This window comes from Pan troglodytes, chromosome 14 (genome assembly GCF_028858775.2).
Source record: "Pan troglodytes isolate AG18354 chromosome 14, NHGRI_mPanTro3-v2.0_pri, whole genome shotgun sequence".
Taxonomy (NCBI): Eukaryota; Metazoa; Chordata; class Mammalia; order Primates; family Hominidae; genus Pan; species Pan troglodytes.
Window position 1 is genome coordinate 44582661 of NC_072412.2, and position 23803 is coordinate 44606463.

The window sequence follows — 23803 nt, forward strand, 5'->3', positions numbered from 1 at the left end:
AAGCACAGTTATTTAAAGTATAGTCATGCTGGTGTGTGCTTGTATGCTGGATTGGAGATAATGAAGTTTTGGGCACAGAAGGAGGAGTATTTGGGTGGGGCAGGGATAAAGGATAATGTCTTCTGGTGCAGGGTTTGGATAGAGGAGATGGTCCCTTTGTTGCCTGTGCCCACCTCTCTGTCTTGTAATTGGATCATTCATGCCCAGTGGTGAAGTCTCTGGCTGCTTTTGTGCCACAGAGGCAGAGTTGAGTAGCTGTTGTAGAGACCACATGGCCCTCAGGGTCTAAAACATTTGCTATCTGGCTCTTTACAGAAAAGGTTGGCGACCCTTCTGTGGTATTAGTGCCCGAGAGAATCCCGTGTTCTGTAAACTCTGTTTAATGGGAGAGATCCTGGTAATGAACTCTGCCTTCACCCTTGATAGGGGCATATCCTCCTCTCAGGCCACTCCAGTGTTGTCTCCCCAACCCTTTAGGCAGTGTTGCAGGACTGGCTCCCCAGCAAAGAGACTCTGGGGCAGAGATTTGCCTACAAAAAGTTTCGTGTTCTTCAACTTAATACCTGTAGGGGTGTGCAGGCAGCAAGACTGGGAGAGGGAGAAGTTGAACTGTGGTGGGGTTGCAGTGGAGCCCTCAGCTCATCTCACGGGGAGCTCTGGAGTTTGGTGGCCTTTCAGCATTGTTCCAAACTGGGGACAAATTGGGGCCGGCCTGCTCACTATATAGTGATCAGTCATTGAATGCAGGCTGGTGCCAGGAAGGGGAGAAAGCAGCTTTCTCGATGTAGGGCCATATCTAGAGAAACAATGTGGCTTCCCAAGAGTTATCAGCCACCACCTCTCTCGGCAGCTGGGGAAACGCCTGCCTCAGTGCTTGAGCAGATCCAGGGGGCACTGCAGTGTCCGTTACATCAGGCTCTCTGAGCCTCCTGTTCATGACCTGTTGGAAGAGTCCAACAGGTCTGCTGAAATGTGACCTGCTGAAACGTGCGTTTCAGCCTGGCTGGTTTCTTTTTAGAAGACTCTGGGCTCTGGATTCAGACCCCTCTCCCTCCCTAGGATGGAGACGAATGTCTGCAGAAATGTGAGAAAACAAGATAGACCGTTTGCTAACGGCTCTCTTCGTTGCTTGCAGCGTGCAGGGCTTGCTTTCACAAACAGTGCTTCCAGTCCTCCGAGTGCCCCCGGTGTGCGAGGATCACAGTGAGGAGAAAACTTCTGGAAAGTGTGGCCTCTGCAGCAACATGATGCCCCTGAGTACTGTGAAAAAGACTGTTCAACATGCCTTATGATAACACCGATTTGTGTCTATTATTGGTGACGTTGTTTTAGATATTGGGTATTGTATATTAAGGAAAAAGATGGTCTATATTCTCTTTATTGCATATACTTAATGTTTCAAAAGAATGCAGATTCTGTGTTTAAGCACAGGGCTGATAGTAGTGGTTTTGTTTACAAATGTTCTGTTTTGGCTGCTATTGGTTTTTTAAAGAGGTTTTTTATACTTTTGTATTTGAATAGTTATGTTTCACTGATGCTGAGCCAGTTTGTATGTGTGTGCATATATGTGAACTGTAACTGACAAGATGAATTACTCAATTTCTCTTCCTCTAAAGCTTGTTTGATGAAACTGGTTGGTCCTTTCAGTGAACAAAAATATGACCCCAAATCTGTTTGCTCTGGCTTTTATTTCTTCAGGAAACAGACTTCCACTTAAATGCCATTTTGTGATTGTGTCAATCATACACTTTTTGTTTACTCCAGAGTTTGAATAGAGAGTACACATTTCTTCTGCAGATTTATTTCATGATGAGTTTGAGTTGCTTAGCAGGGCGTGTGGGTCCCATTGAAGTGCAGTTTGAAGCAACTGCTTCTAGATGGCACTCTTTCAGGTGGCACAAATCGAACCTGTATTTGTCATCTCTGTTCCACACACTGCAATGTCAAGGGACGCAGAAGTGAGTAGAATTCCATCCCTGCCCTTGAGGATCTTGCTTTAACAGACGTAAAACTGAACATAAGGTATTTGCAGATTTAAACAAACTGGGGGAAATAATGAACAGTGTGATTCTAGTAATAACATTAAATTCATAGACATCGACTAATAAGGTTAAATGAATCACAAAACCTTTATGAATTTCTTTTTTCTAATAGTTCTTATATGTTTTCCTGAAACATGTGAGCCTATTCTTTTTTCTTCTACTGTCTATATACTTTCTCCCACTTGAGAAAGGGGCCTTGAGGCTGGGTCCCTTCATGGTATACCTTTAGACTGAACAGTTTGCAACCTAGGGCTTGGGCATTACATTCCCTGGGATTCACATGCCCTAACTAAACCTACTTTGATTTTCTCAGACAGCACAGGCAGGCAATAAAGCGTCACAGATTGTCCCCTAACCCCATCCAGCCATGTGTATGGGTGTGTTTTATTCAATGGGATAGTACTGAGCACATGAAAGAAATGAATGACTTCTGTCAATCTCTTTTCATTCAGTCTTCTCATTCTGTCAATTGTTTTCTCATCCGCAATGCCTCTGCCAGAACTGTGCTCACATCCATTATTTAAGCCAGATCTTTTCTAAGTATTATAGAAGTGTAGAGGCACATAGAATAAATAAAACCAGACTTCAAACAATGTTTCATTCTTGCCCATTGCTCCTATTCCCTGTTAAGAATCAAGGGTAAGAGTGGTATGTTCACATTCCTTTCTGAGGTAGATGTCTATATCTCCATTTACAGGCAAGGAAACTGAGGCCTAGAGAAGAGAAATAACTTTCCTAGGTTCCCACAGGAAGTGCATGATGGAGCTGGGGTTGACATTCAAGTCCACCTGCCTCCAAAGCCCATGCTTAGCCCCTGCTTCTTTTGTGGTGTCTTTTCAAGACAAAAGAGTAAAAACAACCTTAACTGGTAAGTGTTGCTCCAACTTGCAGAAGTGGCATTGGGCAGAGTGTTTTCTCACATCAGTGTTGATTTAAGGCAGCTGCTGTGGCTCAAGCATTGCTTGAAGGGCTCTGTGCTCAGGGTTTGTATGTTTGTAAGGCACTGATGAGCCTGTGTGTGTTACATATCTTTGATATTAAGGAAGAGTGCACAGCAGTTGCCAGGAAGTGATGCTTTTGATTTTCTATTTTGAGGAAGAATGAGGTCATTTAAATAACTGCAGTATGGGATTTGTCTGAGACTTTGTTCCTCTCCAATGTGATAATAGAGGCTTCTTCCCAGGAAGGCACCTGTTAGGGAAGTGATCTTCAGCCCACATGGAGCACCCCATAAGGAAGTAATTAGTTGTGGCATATATAGCTGTTTAATGGGTCTTCCTGATTGTGTGGGTTTTCTGTTCAACCCTTCCTTGGCTGCCGGAAAGAAGATGAATGCTTGGTCAGACCATTACCCACTGTGAGGCATCAGTTGCAGTGCTGTAAAGGTCAGTGATTCATTTTCTGCCTCTACACTCTTCACATGGGCAATTCCAGTAGTGTGTCATTTACAGTCATGATTCTCAACTGCAGGGAGGAAGTTACACCATCTCAAGGCAGAGGCTATAGGATGAGGAGGAGCGAGCCATCCCAAAGATGTCTGGTGTGTTGACCTGGGTGAGAATTATTGGCCACAACTTCAGATTAGATCCCAAATATGCCACTTTCTACCTACCCATGGTGACTTGGTGCTCTAGTTTGGCTTGTTTGACTCCTGCAAACCTCATGGTGAAATTTGATCCCCAGTGTTGAAGGTAGGCCTAATAAGAGGTGTTTGGGTCATGCGGGTGGATCCCTCAAAAATAGCTTGGTGGCATCTTTGTGGTGATGAGTGAGTTCTCACTCTTAGTTCCCATGAGAGCTGGTTGTTATGAAGCCTGGCACCTCCCTGCCCTCTCTTTGCCTCCTCTGTTTCCATACAAGGGGAGTCTGCACACGCAGGCTCCCCTTCCCTTCCACCATGAGTGGAAGCAGCCACAAGTCCTAACCAGAAGCAGATATTGGTGCGATGCTTGTACAGCCCGCAGAACCATAAGCCAAATTAACCTCTTTTCTTTATAATAATCACCCAGCCTCAGGTATTCCTTTATAGCAACACAAATAGACTCAGACACTGGGGAAGCCATTTAAATTATCTAAGCCTCTGTTTGTAAAATGAGGGATATGACTCTCTGCAGTCGAGATAAGGATTAGAAATGAAAATGAAGCACCCACTAAAAGGCCTGGTACAAACAAGGGCAAATGGTAATAATGAGGTCTAGACAGATTACAAACTGAGTCATACCCCTTATTTTCTGTATCTCTGGGTAAGTTACTCCCTGGGTCTCAGTTTATAATCTGTAATACAAGGATTAGAACAATAGCTACTGTTGTGGGTTGAATTGTGTCCCATGAAAGAATATGTTAAAGGTCTATGCTGGTGTCTGTGCTGTGGCCTTTTGGGAAGTAGGGTCTTTGCAGAGGTGGTTAAGTTAGGATGAGGACATAGTGCATTAGGATGAGTTTTGATCTAGTGACTGGTGTCCTTATAAGAAAAGGGAAATTGAGAGAAGAGAGAAGATGCAGGGAAGAAAAAAAGCAGAGGTTGGGGTGATGCGTCTACAAGCCAAGGAGCACCAAGAATTGCTGGCAGCCCCCAGAAGCTGGAGAGAGGCAGGGGGCAGATTCTTCCTCAGAGCCTTAAAAAAAAAACCCAACATGGCTGACCCCTTGATTTCAAACTTCTGACATTGAGAATTATGAGAGAATAAATTCCTGGGGTTTTTTTGTTTTGTTTTGTTTTTGTTTTTGTTTTTTTGAAATGGAGTCTTGCTCTGTCACCCAGGCTGTAGTGCAGTGGTGCGATCTCAGCTCACTTCAACCTCCGCCACCTGGGTTCAAGAGATTTTCCTGTCTCACCCTCCCGAGTAGCTGGGATTGCAGGCGCACGCCACCAGGCCTGGATAATTTTTGTATTTTTAGTAGAGACGGGTTTTCACCATGTTGGCAAGGCTGGTCTCTAACCCCTGACCTCAGGTGATCTGCCTGCTTCGGCTTCCAAAAGTGCTGGGATTACAGGCCTGAGCCACTGCGCCTGACCCTGTTGTTTTAAACCACCCAGAGTGTGGTCATTTGTCTGAGACTTCGGAATTCAAACCTGCTGGAAGGAACGTGGTAGACATGTCAGGAAGGGGTTTGACATTCAGTTTCTGCCCCCAGGTCTGAGCCTGCATGGCTCGCTTAGCCACCGTCAGACGCTACCTGCAGGAAGCCTTCCTGAACTCATCGCCAAAGGAGGGTGAAGTGTGTCATTTGTCAACCTCCTTTAGAAGCGTGCTTCCTTAAAACAAGCATTTAAGGATCTCTGTCTTTAAATAATTTCTCAACTGGTATGGGAAGGAAAACCGTAGTTCCCCTTTTTCACTTCACTAGAAACTAAAACAATACTTTTATGAGTAATGCTGAGGTAGCAGTCTGCAGACACAATTGGGAAGCTTCAGCACAAACATGAGAAATCGAGAACCTTTGCATCCTCGCATATCTGGGCAGCTCTCCAAGCCAAGGGGACTGAGGATTGAAGAGCTTAACCACATAGGTTAAGCAAATTGTGTATTTTTCCTTGCACTTTTTTTTTTTTTTGAGACAGGGTCTCGCTCTGTCGCCCAGGCTGGAGTGCAGTTGGCGTGATCTCGGCTCACTGCAGCCTCTGCTTCCCGGTTCAAGCGATTTTCCTGCCTCAGCTTCCCTAGTAGCTGGGACCACAGGCATGTGCCACCATGCCCAGCTAATTTTTTTCTGTTTTTGGTAGAGACGGGGTTTCACCATGTTGGCCAGGCTGGTCTCAGAAGTGATCTACCCGCCTCGGCCTCCCAAAGTGCTTGGATTACAGGTGTGAGCCACCGCGCCCAGCCCTTCCTTGCACATTTTCTGGCCTCTGCTTGTGCTTCCAGGCTTCTTTCTCCCCAGGGCTGCCCCCTCTTTTCTAGTCCTGCCGTGTTCCTGCCTCCGTGGTCTTGTTCTTCTTGCATCCCTTGCCTGGGATCAGGACTGCCCTTTCATCCTGGAAAGAGGCCCTGCTCTGGCCTTCCTCGGGCTACGTACATCCCCATTGGTGAGGAGACAAAGGGCAAGCGCACCCAAAGCCCCCACCCCTCCTGTTAGATCAAATGGAGCCCCAGACAGAATCCCCTGCCCTGTGGTCTCAACCCCACTTTTAGGGCTGCTCAGGTCTTTCCCCTGGTCCAGCCTCCTGAAAGTGAACTGCGCTGCTAAGACCAAGAGGCAGCCAAGGGGCAGCTGCTTGTAGGATGGAGCCAAAGTGGGAAGAGAGAGGGGCAGGGGTTGGCCCAATGCTAGCTATACCTGAGCCACCATGCTCCAGAGCAGAGCACTGAGGAGTCAAAGATTTCAAAATTCAAACCTGCTTTCTCGGGTCCTGATGAAGGGATATTCACCATGGTAGGAGGATAAAACATATTTCAAATTTTAAATACTTGGATATATGGCATGTGGACCTGTATTTGTACTCTTGCATGGGCTCTGCAGATGGGAGTGGTGGGCGCTTCCCCTTTCCATCTCCCTCCCGATCTTGCCCATTCTTCAGCGTACTGCACGTGCACACACACGCTCCCTTCTCCTTACACTCTGATATCTGCATTTACCTCATTATTCCACTGGGAACAGCTCTCTGAACTTTTGGCAGCCTTTGATCCTTTCTATCTGCCCTTGAAAGTCTCTTGGAAGCTATGAGAGAGACTTTATTCTCCCTTTGCTCCTGCAGCCCCTGAAGGTCCACATTCCTGAGGGCCCTACCCAGCTCCCTGAGTGATTGTTTGAAATAGAACTACTCAGGAGTGCAGTGCCTGCATTGGACTTTTTACAAGCAAGAATAAACCTTTATTTTGTTCAGTTCCTGAGATTTTTGTGGGGCTGGTTCCTACAGTGTAACCCAGCCTACTCTGACTAACATAAGATGTCCTGATACCTGTTGTCCAGGGGATGAGTACTGAGGGAACAGGTTTGTCACTGTCTTAGTCTGTTTAGGCTGCTATAATAAAATACCTTACGCTAGGTGGATAATAAACAACAGAAACTTACTGCTAACAGTTCTGGAGGCTAGGAAGTCCAAGATCAAGACAACAGCAGATTTGATTTCTATTGAGGGACCACTTCCTGGTTCATAGATGGCACTATCTCACTGTATCCTTACATGGTAGAAAGGAGAGAGAGCGGACCAGGCACGGTGGCTCACGCTTGTAATCCCAGCACTCCCAAAGTTGAGATATATGCCTCAGGCTGAGACAGGCATATCACGAGGTCAGGAGATCGAGACCATCCTGGCCAACATGGTGAAGCCCAGTCTTTACTAAAAATACAAAAATTAGGTGTGGTCGCAAGTGCCTGTAATCCCAGCTACTCGGGAGGCTGAGGCAGAAGAATCGCTTGAACCAGGGAGTTGAAGGTTGCAGTGAGCTGAGATCACGCCACTGTACTCCAGCCTGACAACAGAGTGAGACTTGGTCCCCCCTCCCCGCCCCCAAAAAAAGAAAAAGGAAAAGAGAGAGAGAGAGAGAACCCCCTGGGGTCTCTTTTACAAGGGCACTAATTCCCTTTGTGAGGGCCTCACCCTCATGACCTAATCACCACCTAAAGGCTCCACCTCCTAATACTGTCACAATTGGGGGTTAGGTCTTCAACACATGACTTTTGAGGAGATATAAATATTCAGTCCATAACAGTCATGCAGACATCAAAAACTATTCTACTCCTCTGAGTTATCCATATTATCTAGTATTCCTTATATTAAAAAATAAAGGAATATGCAGAGAGAAAAAAATTCTTTAACCTCACATTCCTTTCCAGTTCTACCTCTATGATCTTCTTCACAGCAACATTTTTGAAAGAACAGTTTTTAATGTTTGCCATCGCTTCCACACCTCTTTCTTCCTTTACCTACAACAATAGCATTTCCATCTCAACCATTCTACCCAAACCGTCAAGGTCACTAGCAATATCTAAATTCAGTAGTCACTGTATTGTCTTCACCTACCTCTCTACCACAGTTGCTTGCATTCTTCTTAACAAAAGAGAATACTGTTTTATAATAAAATATAATAAAAAAGTCTAGCTAAGAAAAGCTAGACTATAATGAATTTCATCATATTGTGGTGGTGATTATCTCTGTATAGTGGGATTAGAATAATTTTCAAAAATTTTCTTTGTAAATTTTACCATATAGACTAGATATCATTTTAAATAAATGATAGATCATTTAAACTAATGACAAATTACAGATGATAAATGAGATCAGTACTATACAACTTTTAAGAGTAATGGTTGCATTTCTACTGTCCATGCCCACAGTGGAGAAATCAGATTAGCTGTTGGGGACCACCTGAAACTCCATCTTCGTAGAGTCTGATGATGGAGGTGCTGCCTGGTACCCAAAGCTCCTGGTTTTCTTGGTTATTTAGTAAATTACTAAAGACCACGTGAACAAAAAAGAACAGGGCCGGCTGTCAGATAGACCAGATGGATGGATGCAACCATTCACCTTCCTCCTGGAAGCTTTGGAACCCGGAAACATCATGACATTTGTGATTTCTCCCCTTCCTCTGTAGACAGTGGTCTCTTTTCTTGGTCTCCTTTGTAGGTTTTCCTCTTCTTTCTCTGTCCATCTCTAAATAAAGACAGAGATTCCAGGGCTCAGTTTTGCCATCTCTTTTCTTCTCTTGGGATGGTCTTATCCAGTGAAATAGCTTTGAATGACTCTAAATTTGTAGCTTCAGCCCAGAGGCTGGTACTCAGCAGCCCACTGATAGCTGTGCTTGTATTAGTATTTCTTTACAGGCTTTTCCATCTCAGAAAATGGCACCACCATAGACCCAGTCGCTTAAGCCAAACACCTAGGAGTCATCCTTTCCCTTTCCCTCACTCCCCAGATCCAGTCCATCAGTAACTTCTGTCAGCTCTACCTACAAAATATATCTTAGTTGATGGCTCACCACAGCCACTGACATTATTACAGTACAAGCCACCATCTCTCTCCTGAACTTCTATTAGATTGAACTACGTAGCATTGCTGCTATTTTATAATTGTTGAGCTACCAAATGGCAATTTCATGTGTGGTTCAACCTAATTAAAAACCTCCTATCTCCTCTTTCCACACTTGCCCCTCTATAGTCCATTCTCCACAAAACACCAGAATGTTTATAAAGCGTAAATCAGATCGTCTATCTCCCTGGATTAAACCCTCTGAAGACTTAATTTAAAATTAAGTTGGGTGGGTGCTGGCTCGTGCCTGTAATCCCAGCACTTTGGGAGGCCAATGCAGGAGGATGACTTGAGCCCAGGAGTTTGTGACCAGCCTGTGCAACATAGCGAGACCCTGTCTCTTAAACAAACAAACAAACAAACAAAAAAAACCACACAAATTAGCTGGGCACAATGGTGTGTACCAGTATTCCCAGCTACCCAGGAGGCTGAGGTGGGAGGATTGATCGAGCCCAGGAGTTTGAGGCTGTAGTGAGGCATGATCCCGCCACTGCATTCCAGCCTGGGTGACAGAGTGAGACCCCATCTCAAAAAAAAAAAATGTCCAAATTCTTTACCCAAGTAGGTTTCCTGTTGGGCTTGACCTGCACCACTTCCTGAGCTGTTCCTCTCTTCCCTCCATCAGGAACCTCTTTAAAAATTCCTCTTGCCCTTAGTATACCCCCAAATCTTCCCCCACTTTCCCTTGGGGTACAGTGAGTCTAAGTGATCCAGAATTTAGAGCCAGAAGCACTTGGATCCTTTCACTTCTAGTCCTGTGATTTGTGATAAGTTGCTCAAATTTCTTAAGACTCCGGTTTCCTATTTGTAAAATGCTGATAATCTGTCTCACAAGGTTGTCGTACAGATTAAATGATATAAGTTATGAAAAGTATGTTTAGCATCTTGTCTATCACTTTGCGTATAAAATTCAGTGTTTTTTTTTCCCCCTGGCCTCCAAGCTCCCCTGCCTACCCTTAGTCCATCCCCCTTCCTTTCTGAATCATAACTTCTCTATAACCTCTTTATTCAGCCCTGGTATAATTCACACATCTGAATCATTATCCCTCCCTCCTGCTCGTCTGACCCTCTGAGTCTTCCATAAAAATAACATCAACTTTCCTAAGGGACCCTTTCCCATTCAATCACTTGTCATGGGGAGGAAAGAGTGATTGTTTTGGCCCATGGGCATCATGAGAATGTAGAGTGGACCGTTAACAGTCAGGAAACCTACATGGAAAGGGTGGCTTAGACACTTTCAAGTGCAGTGACTTTGGACAGCTCATTTAATCTCTGCGTCTTGGCTCCCTTATCTGGAAAGTGGCACATAACACCAACCTTGCAGGGTGATTGTGTGCATCCAACAAGATAATGGAAGTGAAAGTGCTGTAATGTAAAGCACACCGAGATGTAGCTTAGAACAGTTACTCTCTTCTGGTGCTAGTGCTTATGAAAACCTAATGCTGGTGGTTTCCACCTTCAGAGCACATGTCAGTTGCCATTGGATTTCCTCAGAGTCACCTCCCTGTCAACCGTCTTTCATTGTCAGAGTCCAGATTGGCCACATTTCGGCTGAGCTTCCTGGGGCCCCGTCTTTGGATGAGAGAATTGGTGTGGGAGTGGCACAGCCCTAGTAGGGTTGCCAGATTTGGCACATAAAAATTCAGGCACCTAATTAAACTGAACTTGAGATATATGAGTAAGTTTTTACTGTATATATGTCCTGTGTGATATTTATATGTTTCTTCCAACCCTGAACTCTATAGAAAGCTGGGTGGACACCTTTCCTGCACTATGGCCATTCACGGTGGCCTGTGAGCTAAAGTGACATTCTGACCATGTCCTGACTAGTCACAGAGCACGTGCCACCCTCTTGGCTAGTCATTTTACCCAGGGAGCTGCTCTTGGTGGCCATGGCCCACTGAGGATGCTGATATATGTGCATCTGCACAAAGCTCTCCTGGTACTGGAAAACTGACCACAATTTTCAGGTCTCCATCGCCCATCTTCTGCATCTTTACTTCTTGGGTGATCTCATGTATCCAGCAATTCTCAGTTGAAGACAATTTAAAAATCTATCACTGAGCATCAGCCTTGCTCCGGAAGCACAGGTGTGAACCTGACCCAGTGTGTACTCTAGAGACCCTTGCAGCCTCCAAAGTTGACAGTTTTAAACAGTCAGAATCACCTTCTGATTCCAGCTCCTCCTCAGGCTCTCACTTGGTTCTAAAGCATGACCTATAAAAATGCTCCAATAAGTACATCTTCCTCACACCATGGGGGCAGGAGAGTGGGTCAGGCTGCATACCACAAATGCCACCAGGCCCTCCCATTCCCTTGCAGAGTAGTCCTAGGACCCCCTGGAGAAGTCTCCCAAAGATGCATGCTAGGGAACACTCTCCATATACACACACATTACAAACACAAACACAAACGCATGCAGAATTTATTGCCTTTTTCTGGCCGAACCTGATTCCAATTAGGTTAACTTCCTCTGTTAACTACCTCCTCTCCTCCCCAACCTGAAGTTGTGACATGTTGTCTCTGCTGTAGCGTCCAGATGGCCAAAGCATGGGGCAGGGCTGACCCTGATGCCCCATGCCAGGCCCCTGCCCCTAGCCCCTGCAGCCATCTGGGTCCGTGTGGATCCATGTGGGATCTCAGTAGCTGCCCCCTTCCAGTTCCCCACAGAGGAGGAAAAACGTCAGAAAAGGGAAGTGGGGTTAAGATGGTGCAGTCAGTTACAGCATCTCCACTGACATGCCGGCTCCCAAAGTGTTGTTGCTGATGTCTCTTCCCTCATCCTTTCTGTTCTTGTAAGTTCATGTCTTTAGAATAATTCCTTAATTGTTGTTTTTGAGCAGTCTTTCTACCATTGCTTTAGAGGGACTTCAGCAGTATGCAAAAGTAAACGTATGTTCAGGCTGCCATTTTTACAGGAAGCTAGAGCTCACAGCCTTTTTATTTTATAATTGTGGTTAAGCTTAAACTCCTAACTGTTGCGCTATGCCTCACCTCTATGTTTCACTGTCGGAAGTCTTTTTTTTTTTTTTTTTTTTTTTTTTTTTGAGACAAAGTCTCGCTCTGTGGCCCAGGCTGGAGTGCAGTGGCCCGATCTCGGCTCACTGCAGCCTTCACCTCCTGGGTTCAAGCAATTTTCCTGCCTCAGTCTCCTGAGTAGCTGGGACTACAGGCGTGCACCACCACGCCTGGCTAATTTTGTATTTTTAGTAGAGACGGTGTTTCACCATGTTGGCCAGGATGGTCTTGATCGCCTGACCTCATGGATCCGCCCACCTCAGCCTTCCAAAGTGCTGGGATTACAGGCGTGAGCCACCGCGCCCTGCCCAGAAGCACTTTTAACAGGGGACTAACTATGTTTGTGCCTTTAGAAAGTTAACTGTGGTGATGGCATGGAAGATGGAGATAGAATTGTGGTAGGGAAGCTGTTCTGAGGTTAGTATTGACAAAACTCTGTTACAAGAAGGAGCACTGGACTCTCACCTTCCTGGGAGCATCACTCAGTGCTGGGGGATATAAGTTCTAAAGTCGGATTAAAAATTACTTACTAGAAAGTTACCCTTTAAAAAGCTCTTAAGCAGCAGCCACATGGGAGATAAACATATGGAGAATTAATAAATCCAGCAAAGCAAGGCTGTTCCTCACATTGGAATAGATTGCTGTTTTAACACTTGAACAACAGAAAAAGTAAATGACTTGCATTTGTTGAATTAAAAAAAATTGTCTTCAGATATTATTTTCACACTCATGTACATGCAATGTACTGTACATGCAATGGGGACCAAGAGCCACCAAGGGGACCACAGGCTCTTGTCTGCCTGTCTCCACAGCACAGCCTCCTTTTTTGTTGTTGTTTCTTTTTCCTTCTCTCTTTGTTTTTCTCCAAGCTTTTGGTTAAATTGCAGTAAGTCAAATATGCAGTTGATGAGATTGTAGTGTAATAACGAGAAAGGAAGCAGATAGCTGTGGTGAGGATAAAATGGTTTTGTGCCCACATAAACCATGGCTATTTAAAAAATATTCCTCAATTCTTTCTCCTCTTTGTCTTTATTCCAAACTTAACTGCAGATTTTTCTCTCATATTTTTACTTTACAATATTGATGGGGGTTGAAGTGAATGATTATTTTCCCCCCTGCCTAGCATCTAAATTCCCTTCCTAATGTTGGGAAATTTCAATCTGGTGATTCTTGCTGGGAGCCAAGACCATGTCCTACCATAAATGCAAAAATTTCCAGTCTTCTTCCTTCTCTGACCTTTTTTTGCAGCCAGGGGACTGGCAGGCAACCCAGGCACCACAGATTGGTTGCATCCCGGAAGTTCTAAGATCAGGATCTTGTGATACAGGGAGGCGGGGCTGGGGAGCACCCATTCCAGGGGCATAGCCGTGGTGTGATTGCGCCTGAGGTTCTGGCGACTGTTGGCTCCTCGTTTCGGATTATTTCCAAGCATGGTTCTTTAACCTTCCTTGCTATTCTGGAAGCTCCTGATGTCCTTTCTACAAATCTCTGTTCTGCTTAAAGCAACTGGAGCAGGTGACTGTTTCTTTGAACCGTGAACTCTGACAGATTTTTTAAAAAGGGGGAAATTTTCCAGGAGCCTGGTCCCAGTCCACAGCCACCAGGGTAATGTATGCCGAGTGGCATAGGTGTATGCACGCACGTCCAAGTACATGCACACAGCCTCATTTACTTGGGCTTTTTTTGCTGTTTAGGTTAGGTTTTGGGGGCTTAAGCATCTTTGAATCCTGGTGAGAAGGGCCAGGCTGCACTTGCTGCTCTGGTTCACAGCCTGGGGGAGTGGATAGAGTGTGAAGAAGAAAGTGGGGAGGAGGAAGCCCATGGCAGAGAGAGGCATGATTTTCACCCTTGCCTTGTCCCGGCCCAAGCAGTGTTGACCTCGGAGGGCCTCTCATCCAGTTTAACCTCGTATCTGGTCTGGTGAGGACAAAACACATCTTTTTTGAATAGAAGTGAGTATGCATTGGACACCTTTTCACTGTTTCTAGCTGTTACAATTAGCAGACAATCCTAAAGCTGCAGAGGTGCTTCTGCTGAATTTTTGGTTGGTGTTTCAAAGCATAAACCAAGAAGGATTGTGTCATTAAAATTAAGAAGAAAACATAAGGGGAAATCTTTCCTCATTATTCGCCTGGAAAACTATTCACCCTTCATTGCCATCCTCTGTGAAGCTTAGCCTTGTTCTCCAACTCCTCTCAATATTAGTTACTCTTTCTGCTTTATTATTTTTATACCTTGTATATATTTATACTATTACACATTTTTTTACTGATTACTAGTCTGGCTCGCCTATTATACCACAAGGTTTTTGAGGGTATCTTGAGTATCTCTGAACATTTTACTCACAATGCTCCTGACACCAAATGTGTGGGGGTTTTCTACACCAATGACCAATTTTCCTTCTCTCAGGACACCGACTGGTTGTCCTACAGTTTAATTCAATTCTGGCACTAACTACCCGGAGTTAATGTTGGACTGTACAGGTTTAATTACTCAGCACCCAAAGGCTGTCCTTACTTCAGATGCCGGACCCAAGTATTGGGTACCCAGGCTACTCACATTGCTGTCTAATTTGGCTACAAAGTTGGAGGTTCTCACAAGCCTCCCTGCTTTCAGGTTCAATAATTTGCTAGGATGACTCAGAGCTCAGAAAAGTACCTATATTTACCAGTTTATTATAAAAGATACAACTCAGGAGCAGCCACATGGAAGAGATGCACAGGGCGGAGTATGGCGGAGGGTGCAGAGCTTCCACACTGTCTCTGGGTGCAGCACCCTCCCAGCGCCTTGATGTATCTACAAACCTGAAAGCTCTCCAAACCCCGTGGGATTGCTATGTTCTACACACACTGATTTTTCTCTCTATTTTTAGAAGGCATTAAACTCCTAGCTCAGAAGACACTGTTTACTGTTCCTTCCCAGGGCTTCCCATCTTCAAATGTTGGGCTTCATCCCAACCTCAGACCACAGCTCAACCCCCCTACCCTCCCCCTGGACTCAGTGGGTCTTCTTCTTACATGTCTCCAAGTCAACATGGTTATCTTTTCATTGTAACACGTGACGGAAGTTACAATTCTCTTATCTGCTCCCTTCTGACAACCGCTGCCCTCAGTAGCCTCTAAATTGAAGGCACACACATTTCATTCGCTTTAGCCTCCTCTGGCACATACCAGCTACTCCATATACTTTATTGAATGAATGAATCATTGATCAAGGTAAAAATAAGTGAGAAAATCAGGATGAAGATAAAATAAGAGGAGAAAATATACCATGAATTCAGGGGAAATGTCAGAATATAGAATGCAAGTGCAAAATGCTTTACGTTCACTAAGGGAACATAAATTTGGCCTTGAACTTTCTCACAGCTCATGTAGAAAGCAGTATTCTCAGTTATGTGATTCAGGCCCCTGAGATAAAGATCAGATGTTTTAAAATCAGGAGAGATGCAATTATTCCTAGAAATCGCCCCTGAGAGATATTTCTCTTGGGGGTCAGGTAGAGCCTCAGGATATCCTAAATCAATATATCAGAGCTTCAGAGAAATTTCTGCTTTCAGCAGAAAGCAGCTTCCCTTGTAAGCCCCTTGAAGGAGGACCATATTTATTTGTTATTTATTTTAATTTTTCTCTAAATGGAAAAGTAATGTATTACTATTTCTGATTATAAAAGTTATTCGTGTTCACTCTAAAAATCCCAAACCTTTGAAAATGTATGAGTTTTGTTAGCTATTCTCCTACACCTATTAAAAAGGGGATTATTTAGCAAATTCTATTATGTGAACTGCTTTTTTCTCCCAGTAATGTTTTTGGATATCTTTTCATGCCAGTTCATGTAGATCTGCATAGTTATTTTAATGCCTGTATCGTATTCTATTCTGTGGTTCTACCAGAATTCATATGACCAATCTAATTTTTGTCCAAATATTTTGCTGTTATAAATATCCTAATATTTTTTACCATTATAAAGGTATAATATTATACCTATAGCTTTATTCAAGGGTCTAATTATTTCCTTAGAATGTGTTTTTCTTTCTTTTCTTTTCTTTTTTTTTTTTTTTCTATTTTCTTGAGACAGAGTCTCGCTGTGTTACACAGGCTGAAGTGCAGTGGCACAATCTCGATGCACTGCAACCTCTGCCTCCCGGGTTCAAGTGACTCTCTGCCTCAGCCTTACAAGTAGTTGGGACCACAGGTGCCCACCACCACACTCAGCTAATTTTTGTATTTTTAGTAGAGGTGGGGTTTCACCATGTTGGCCAGGCTGGTCTCGAACTCCTGGCCTCAAGTGATCCATCCACCTTGGCCCCTCAAAGTTCTGGGATTACAGGAGTGAACCATCATGCCTGGCCTCTTTTCTTGCTTTCTCTCTTCTTTGCTTCTTATATTTCTTTCTAGCTACTCCTTTGGCACCAGTTTGAAAATTTGTCATAAGATTAGTTCTAGGAAAAGGAACTGCTAGGTCAAAATGTGAGTCTAATTAACATTTTAATAAATATTTCCAAATTACCTTCCCTAATGATGAATCAATTCAAACACTCACTGGTTGTGACTGAGAATTTTCATTTTTCAGCAGTATCCCAAACACCACGCTTTTTTTTTTCATTTTGCTTTTTAGAGCTTTATTGAGGTATAATTGACATGTGCTAAACCACACATATTTAGCATCATTCTTTTAAACCTTTGCCTTGTTGATGACAAATTGATATGTTATTGATGTAATTCACAGTTCTTTATTTACAAATGAGATTTAACATCTTAGCATATGTTCATAGAACATTATTTTGAGTGTTGCCTGTTCTGTGGCCCATTTTTCACTTAATTTTTAGTCTTTTTCTTAAAGATTTATGATTGAAACTCAGATTTGGATTTGCCATTAAAATCAAGTTAAAGTTAAAATCTCAATTTGTTCCCCAGTGGCTTGGCCGACATCTGTGCCAGTGCCTGCCTTATCTGATGCTGTGACATCACTAAGCACCAGATAAGTAAGGGTGTAAAAAAGGAAAATGACATCAGTTGCATAGAAAGCTGCTCTTGGTCACTGGTTTATGGTGCACAGGTCTATGCAAACCAACCCCCAAAGGCCAAGGGAGCTGAGAGGCTGAAGAAAGGCTGACAAATCTAGTTTCTCAGAAGCATTTAATAGAGACTTATGAACAGAAGCAATGTCTTGGGCAGCCGTGAGACAGTGAATCCCCTCCAAAAATCATGCTCTCCAGAAAGTATCATTTATATAACAGTCTTTTAAGGTAGAGACACATGCAGCTGATCACGTCTCAGACTTTCTTGCCAAGACTAATGACCACTGGGGAGGTTAGATGAGCATCTTTATGAGGAATTATCTACACCGCAGGTGTTGTTTAAAGATCTTGCTGAAGAACACCTTGGTCTGCAGGAGTCAAATATCTGTCATCATGGCAGTTTCACTTCAAGATGGCGTCACTCTTGCCATGCAACAGGCTGTTTTCCTAGAGTCAGTCAGGGTTCTATCAGAGAAACAGACCCAGCAGGACACACACATACACATTCATTTGTTTGTTTGTTTGTTGATTGATTGCAAGGAATTGGCTTACATGCTTGTGGGATTGACTAGCCAAATCTGAAATCTTTAGGGCAGGCCATCAGGCAGGGCAGGCTAGAACTGAGCTTAAACTGCAGTCCACAGGTGGAATTTCTTCTTCCTCAGGGAAATCCCAATTTTGCTCTTAAAGCCTTTCACTGGCCAGAGCAGGTCCACCAGACTATCCAAGATAATCTTCTTTACTTAAAGTCAGTTGATTGTGCATGTTAATCACTTCTACAGAATGCCTCCACAGAAACACTTACACTAGTGTTGGATCAAATAGCAGAGTACTACAGCCCAGCCATGGAAACACATAAAACTGACCAGCAGAGTTCTCAGTCCTCGATCATCTGAGAAAAGAAGCATGAGATTCTCAACTAAGCAGGAATCCGGGGAGGAGGGTAGGGTCAGGACCAAATGGTATGAAGATGAGAGGAGAAAATATGGTTTTCATAGCTCTTGTAGGGACAGCAATTAAATCTGCAAACCACTGGGAAAATCTTGAATTTGAGATGCTTTCTTAATCACTCATTTTCCATCCAGGTAGTGAGAAAGTACCAAGCCACTGGAAGGAGTTATACTTCCTGAAACACAGATATCTTTTATTTCTTCCTTCCATCTCTTTCTCATCTCTTCCCTCCCCACACTACTTCCTTCTTCTCTTAAAGAATGTAACCTCTTACGTGGATGGTTAGTTGATCTTAGAACCAGGGTAGCACCCTAGAAAAAACAGAAGGAACCCAATGGAACCAGCTCTGTGCGGACAAATACCATCATCTTCATCAGGAATGTTCCATCATCGATCTACTGCTGGCAGTGTTTTTTCTTTTATTTTTTAAAGTATAATAAGAATTGTAATACACTTTGTATCAGATTTTAAAACTTTACATAGCATTTTTATATGCACATTTTATTATATATTTTATTTCATACACATTTCACAACAACTCTGTAAGATTAGATTTCATTATTTCCATTTTACTGTTGAGACAACTGAGGCACAGAGAGGTGCCTGCTCAATGTCATCCAGCTAAAAAGTGGAAGATGAAGAAGAGCACACACGAAGGCGATTTATCCCTTAATTGCCTTCCTTCTACTGTGTTTCTTGTTGGAATATCCATATGCTCCATAATTTATTTTTTAGGGCCTTTAGCTTATTCAAAATAAAGCGTTCAGCAACTTGGATGAAAAGCCTTTTACCTATTTTAACATAAGTGAATAAGGCCTGGGTCAATCCATTTTGTGTTGCTATAAAGGAATACCTGAGGCTGGGTAATTTATAAAGAAGAGAGGTTTATTTGGCTCATGGTTCTGCAGGCTGTACAAGAAGCGTGGAGCCAGCATCTGCTTCTGGTGAGGCCTCAGGAAGCTTTCTTCACGGTGGAAGGTGAAGGGGGAGGAGACATGTCACGTGGTGAGAAAGGGAGCAAGAAAGATCCCATGATCTTTGAAATAACCAGCTCTCCCATGAACTAATAGAGTGAGAACTCACTCATTACTACAGGGATGACACCAAGGTAATCATGAGGGATCCACCCCCGTGACCCAGCCACCTCCCATTAGGCCCCACCTTCAACACTGAGGATCATATTTCGACATGAGATTCGGAGGGGCCACACATGCAAATCATATCCCTTGTCTATACACCACAATTTTATTGCATAAACAGGACACATTCTTCTGCTGAGCAGGTATTCTAGGAAACCAACGTGTTAATCAGACAATTGCTTGCATTGTTGAAAACTGACTAGAACGAATGGAATGATATTACATTATACATCCATGGAGTTACAGAATCTTATGCAATTTTTTCTATTAGGGATATTTGTGTCTAAAATAGAGAACTGGTTATTTAGAAGCAAAGTTCTCCTCCCATAAATGGACCTGGGGTCCCACTGACAATAGTATTGGGTTTTTAGAGGTGCAAATTAGTTGTAGTCCTGCCTTCCACACTGAACATGGAAATAATTGAGAGACACATGAATCAGATGGATATTACTGATGGGGCGCATTGCTGAGCAGGCTTAATCAATCTTCAGCCTTGAATTAAACAGACCCTCTGAGTTCCAGTCTCCTGCCAGCCTCCATCTCATGGCAGAGACTGCCCAGTAAACTTTGTTGTTACTGGAGAGGGAAGCAGGCAGGCTGACATCAGAGAGAAAGCCCAGGTGGCTCACTGCAGCCATCAAGTTCCTTCTCCCAAACTCACCGGAATGACAAGTCGTTCTTCCTCCCGGGTCAGCCCCTACACATGAGTGTGGCTGTACCAGTGATGACAATACTGGAATACTTCCATGCAGCTGAGAAACAGCATCCTCTCTAGCCTCCAGCCCCTCCTTCCGACTCTCAGACCTCCCAGCGACAGCACCTGGCAGGGGCACCAAAGACCCCCTCCAGGTGGCATCTTTTCTGATTGGTGGTGACCATGCTTCACTGGTTGTTAAATGTCCTGACTGTCATATCCTAGGTGTGGAGAAAGGGGCCAGGAACATCCCCCGCCTCCTCTTTTCTATCAGGGAATCATGATTCCCTGCTTGGTGTGGAAACCTGAGGTGTAGGAAAGTGTTTCCCCCAAATAATGTTACTTTCCAGCACTCCTTTTCCAAAATTCAACAATCAATCATTAAAAGCCTTTATTTATGTAGCAGTGGCTCATTATAGAAATGATTGTACATTATAGAAATATTGTTTAGTTACAGCTTTTAGTAATCAAACTGCTATCTCTGAAAACAGTTCTCCTTCAGAGACCTGGAGGAGACGCCCGGTCTTAAGAGCTGTATGTTATCTAGGCCAGGCACAGTGGCTCATGCCTGTAATCCTAGCACTTTGGGAGGCCAAGGCAGATGAATCACCTGAGGTCAGGAGTTCAAGACCAGCCTGGCTCACATGGCAAAACCCCGTCTCTACTAAAAATACAAAAATTAGCAGGGCGTGGTGGTGCACGCCGGTAATCCCAGCTACTCGGGAGGCTGAAGCAGGAGAATCACTTGAACCCGGGAGGCAGAGGTTGCAGTGAGCCAAAATCGCACCACTGCACTCCAGCCTGCGCGATGGGAGCAAGACTCCATCGAAAAAAAAAAAAAAAAAGTTGTGTGTTATCTCCTGGAAGTGAAAGTTCAGGGGAAAGTTTCCATAGTTGCTCTTACTCCTGTCCATTAGTTGGGTTGATTCTCCTTATCTCAATCAGAATCCTTCCTGAACCTGCCCCAAGATATGGGATGAGCCATCAGTTGGGCCAGCAACCCAGTGAAGACACCACAAGTCCTTGATTCTCTCTCCCGGTCCAGACTGAGAAGTTGCTGGAAATCAATTATTTTAGCTCAGCATAATGCAGACCATGGTAATATTCATCAGCTTAACCTGCCTTCTATACATTCTTGCATGTTTTCTTTCTACTTTTTGAGCTTCAAAGTTCTGCCTATGCTGCAATGAGATACCTCTGTACACCCTCTCAAAGGTCCCCAACTTAAAAGACTGATGATACTAAATGCTGGCGAGGATCTGGAGCAATAGGAACTCATGCTGGTGGAAATATGAAATGGCACAAACACTTTGGGAAACAGTTGGTCATACACTCACCATATGACCTAGAAATTCCACTCCTGCATATTTATCCAAAAGAACTGGAAAAAAAACCCCAAAGTCCATTAACAGAATGAATAAACCAATCTTGTTATATTCGTACAATAGGATACTACTGGCAATAAAAAGAACAAACTGCTGATAAATCCAAAAGCCAGAAGCAAAAAAGAACATGCTGTATGAATCCATCTACATGAAATTCTATAATAGGCAAATCAATAGTGAAAGAAAGCACATCTTGTTGTAATCACACTCTAAACTGTAAAATTGGATACTCTAATTATATACAATTTATTCCCCCACAAATCTTCATGATGTCCATGTGGATTTCCAAGTGACTTTTTTTCAGAAATCACACACAGAACTTTAAAATCAACTGTATTGAAGTATAACTTGTATAGAATAAAATATAACCATTTTAAGTGTATTGTCTGATGAAGTTTTGACAAAGATATACATCCATGTATACTCCCCAGTTAAGATATAGAACATTTAGGTTTTTTTTTTTTTTTTTGCGACAGTCTCACTCTGTCACCCAGAGTGGAGTGCAGTGGCGAGATCTTGGCTCACTGCAACCTCCACCTCCCAGGTTGAAGCAATTCTTGTGCCTGAGCCTCCCAAGTAGCTGGGATTACAGTCGCCCGCCACCATGCCCGGCTAATTTTTGTATTTTTAGTAGAGATGGGGTTTTGCCGTGTTGGCCAGACTGGTCACGAACTCCTGACCTCAAGTGATCCGCCTGCCTCGGCCTCCCAAAGTGCTGGGATTACAGGTGTGAGCCACTGCGCCTGGCAATATAGAACATTTCTGTCATCTAGCAAACAAAGTCCTAACTGGAACCCCAGAGGATCTCGTTAAAGAAGCAGGACTAAACTAAGTTAGGCTGTGGGTTCCATCCATAGTGCCCTCTTTCTACACACACACAGTTGCCCCGACAGTTACCCACACCCTGCATCCCTAATTTCTACCCACAAACGGCTGGGTGCAGTGGCTCACGCCTGTAATCCCAGCACTTTAGGAGGCCGAGGCGGGCAGATCACCTGAGGTCAGGAGTTCGAGACCAGTCTGGCCAACATGGTGAAAGCCCGTCTGTACTAAAAATACAAAAATTAGCCGGGTGTGGTGGCAGGCTCCTGTAATCTCAGCTACTCGGGAGGCTGAGGCAAGAGAATCGCTTGAACCCGGGAGGTGGAGGTTGCAGTGAGCGGAAATCGCGCCACTGTGCTTCAGCCAGGGTAACAGAGCGAGACTCCATCTTGGGGGGAAAAAAAAGAAAAAGTAGTAGTAACCACACCACGTATTGCATAGGGGTGTTGTGAGGGTTAAATTAGGTAACGTGTGTGATATTTGTAGATCAGCACCTAACACTTAGTAAGCCCTCAATTAAATATTAATCATTATCTGAGTGTTGCTACAATTTTGTAATTTCAAGGTACTGTGGGTCTCAGATCTGCCCACGAGAGGGCACTGGTGACACAGCTTTGCCTCAAAAGGTTTCCAGTTGAAAGACCAGGCAGCTTTGCTTGTGTCTAAGGAACTAAGGGTCCGATTTCTCATGAGCTGCTGAACCACAGATTTTAGAGCTGAAAGACACCCTGCAAGTGATCTAATCCAGTCATCAGATGTTGCAGTTATAAGCCACAGGCGGGTAAATGTGGACCAGGTGAGTACGACTTACAAAACCAACAGTCACAGGAAAAGCAACTTCACATGCGTTCTCTGTGGAGTTGAAAGGTAGGACAGAAACGCCATCTTTCTGGGAATAAAAACGCACCAAAAGTGTTAACAGCGTGCCAGGCTGAAATGAAAAGAAGGCACTGAGGTGTATATATGTGTGTATCTGTGTGTGTGTGTGAGAAAACCAGAGAGAGAAGAGAGAGGTCATGTAGATTTTTTTTTTAGATGAAAACAACGGATACTGGTTCTTTCTTCTAGATCAGCTCAGGAGACCAAAATATTCAAGATTTTCTTTGACAGGCTGAGCCTGAGAATGTCTTCCACACCCTTTCTCTGCTAAGGGGGAACTGTCCTACTTGCAGCCCCTGCAACTCAGCAGCCTGTTGGGTCCCTTCCCCTCCTCTCCAACCACACCTGACCCCAGGGGTCCCAGGCCTTAAGCTGGCCTGGGACATTCAGCTCATCACCTGGTGTGAAAGATGCGTTGGGCCAGTCAGATCCCTGCTTTTCAAGATCTAAAGGATCAGAAGACAGAGTGGCGAGCAGCGGGAGCACAGAGTAAAACTTCAAGGAGCAGAAAGGCCCCAGGGTGACCTGGTGGCCTCACACAGGCCAGCGCATGAGGTAGCTGGCCTAGGTGTTGGCCATAGAGGAGAATAAGCCCACTGCAAGAAGCAGAAGGGCTGCTAGCCGAGAGGAGACTGGATGCCCCTGGAAGAACTGAAGGAGGTAGCAGGGTGCCTAGTGCATACCTCATTCCCCTTTTTGAAGCAACTTGTTTGGGTCTCTAGTTCCCCACAACTAAATTCTGTAGAGAAAATTTTGAAAGTGTGATCAGATTGGAAACCACGTGGCAAAGGCAACACTGCGTTTATGTAGAGACATCTCATTGTAAGAGAGCCTGCAGGGGTGTGTGTGGAGAGGGAAGAGAACAGGAGATGCTGCTGCTGCTCCT

At 44.2% G+C, this 23803-nt stretch overlaps 1 protein-coding gene across 25 annotated transcripts in view; it reads left to right on the top strand.

Moving 5' to 3' along the window:
* Positions 1–23803, top strand: part of RUBCNL (rubicon like autophagy enhancer) — a 161847-nt gene that overhangs the window by 93881 nt on the left and 44163 nt on the right. For 21 of the 25 annotated variants that reach the window (XR_010150300.1, XM_063791849.1, XM_054664791.2 and 18 more), the window contains one exon: positions 1136–1669. The exons of 3 other annotated variants lie outside the window; for them this stretch is intronic. Coding sequence is in view for 21 of the 22 variants with exons in the window: in XM_063791849.1 (XP_063647919.1) it covers positions 1136–1248 (113 nt within the window). In the remaining variant the exon portion in view is untranslated. 25 annotated transcript variants of the gene reach the window in all.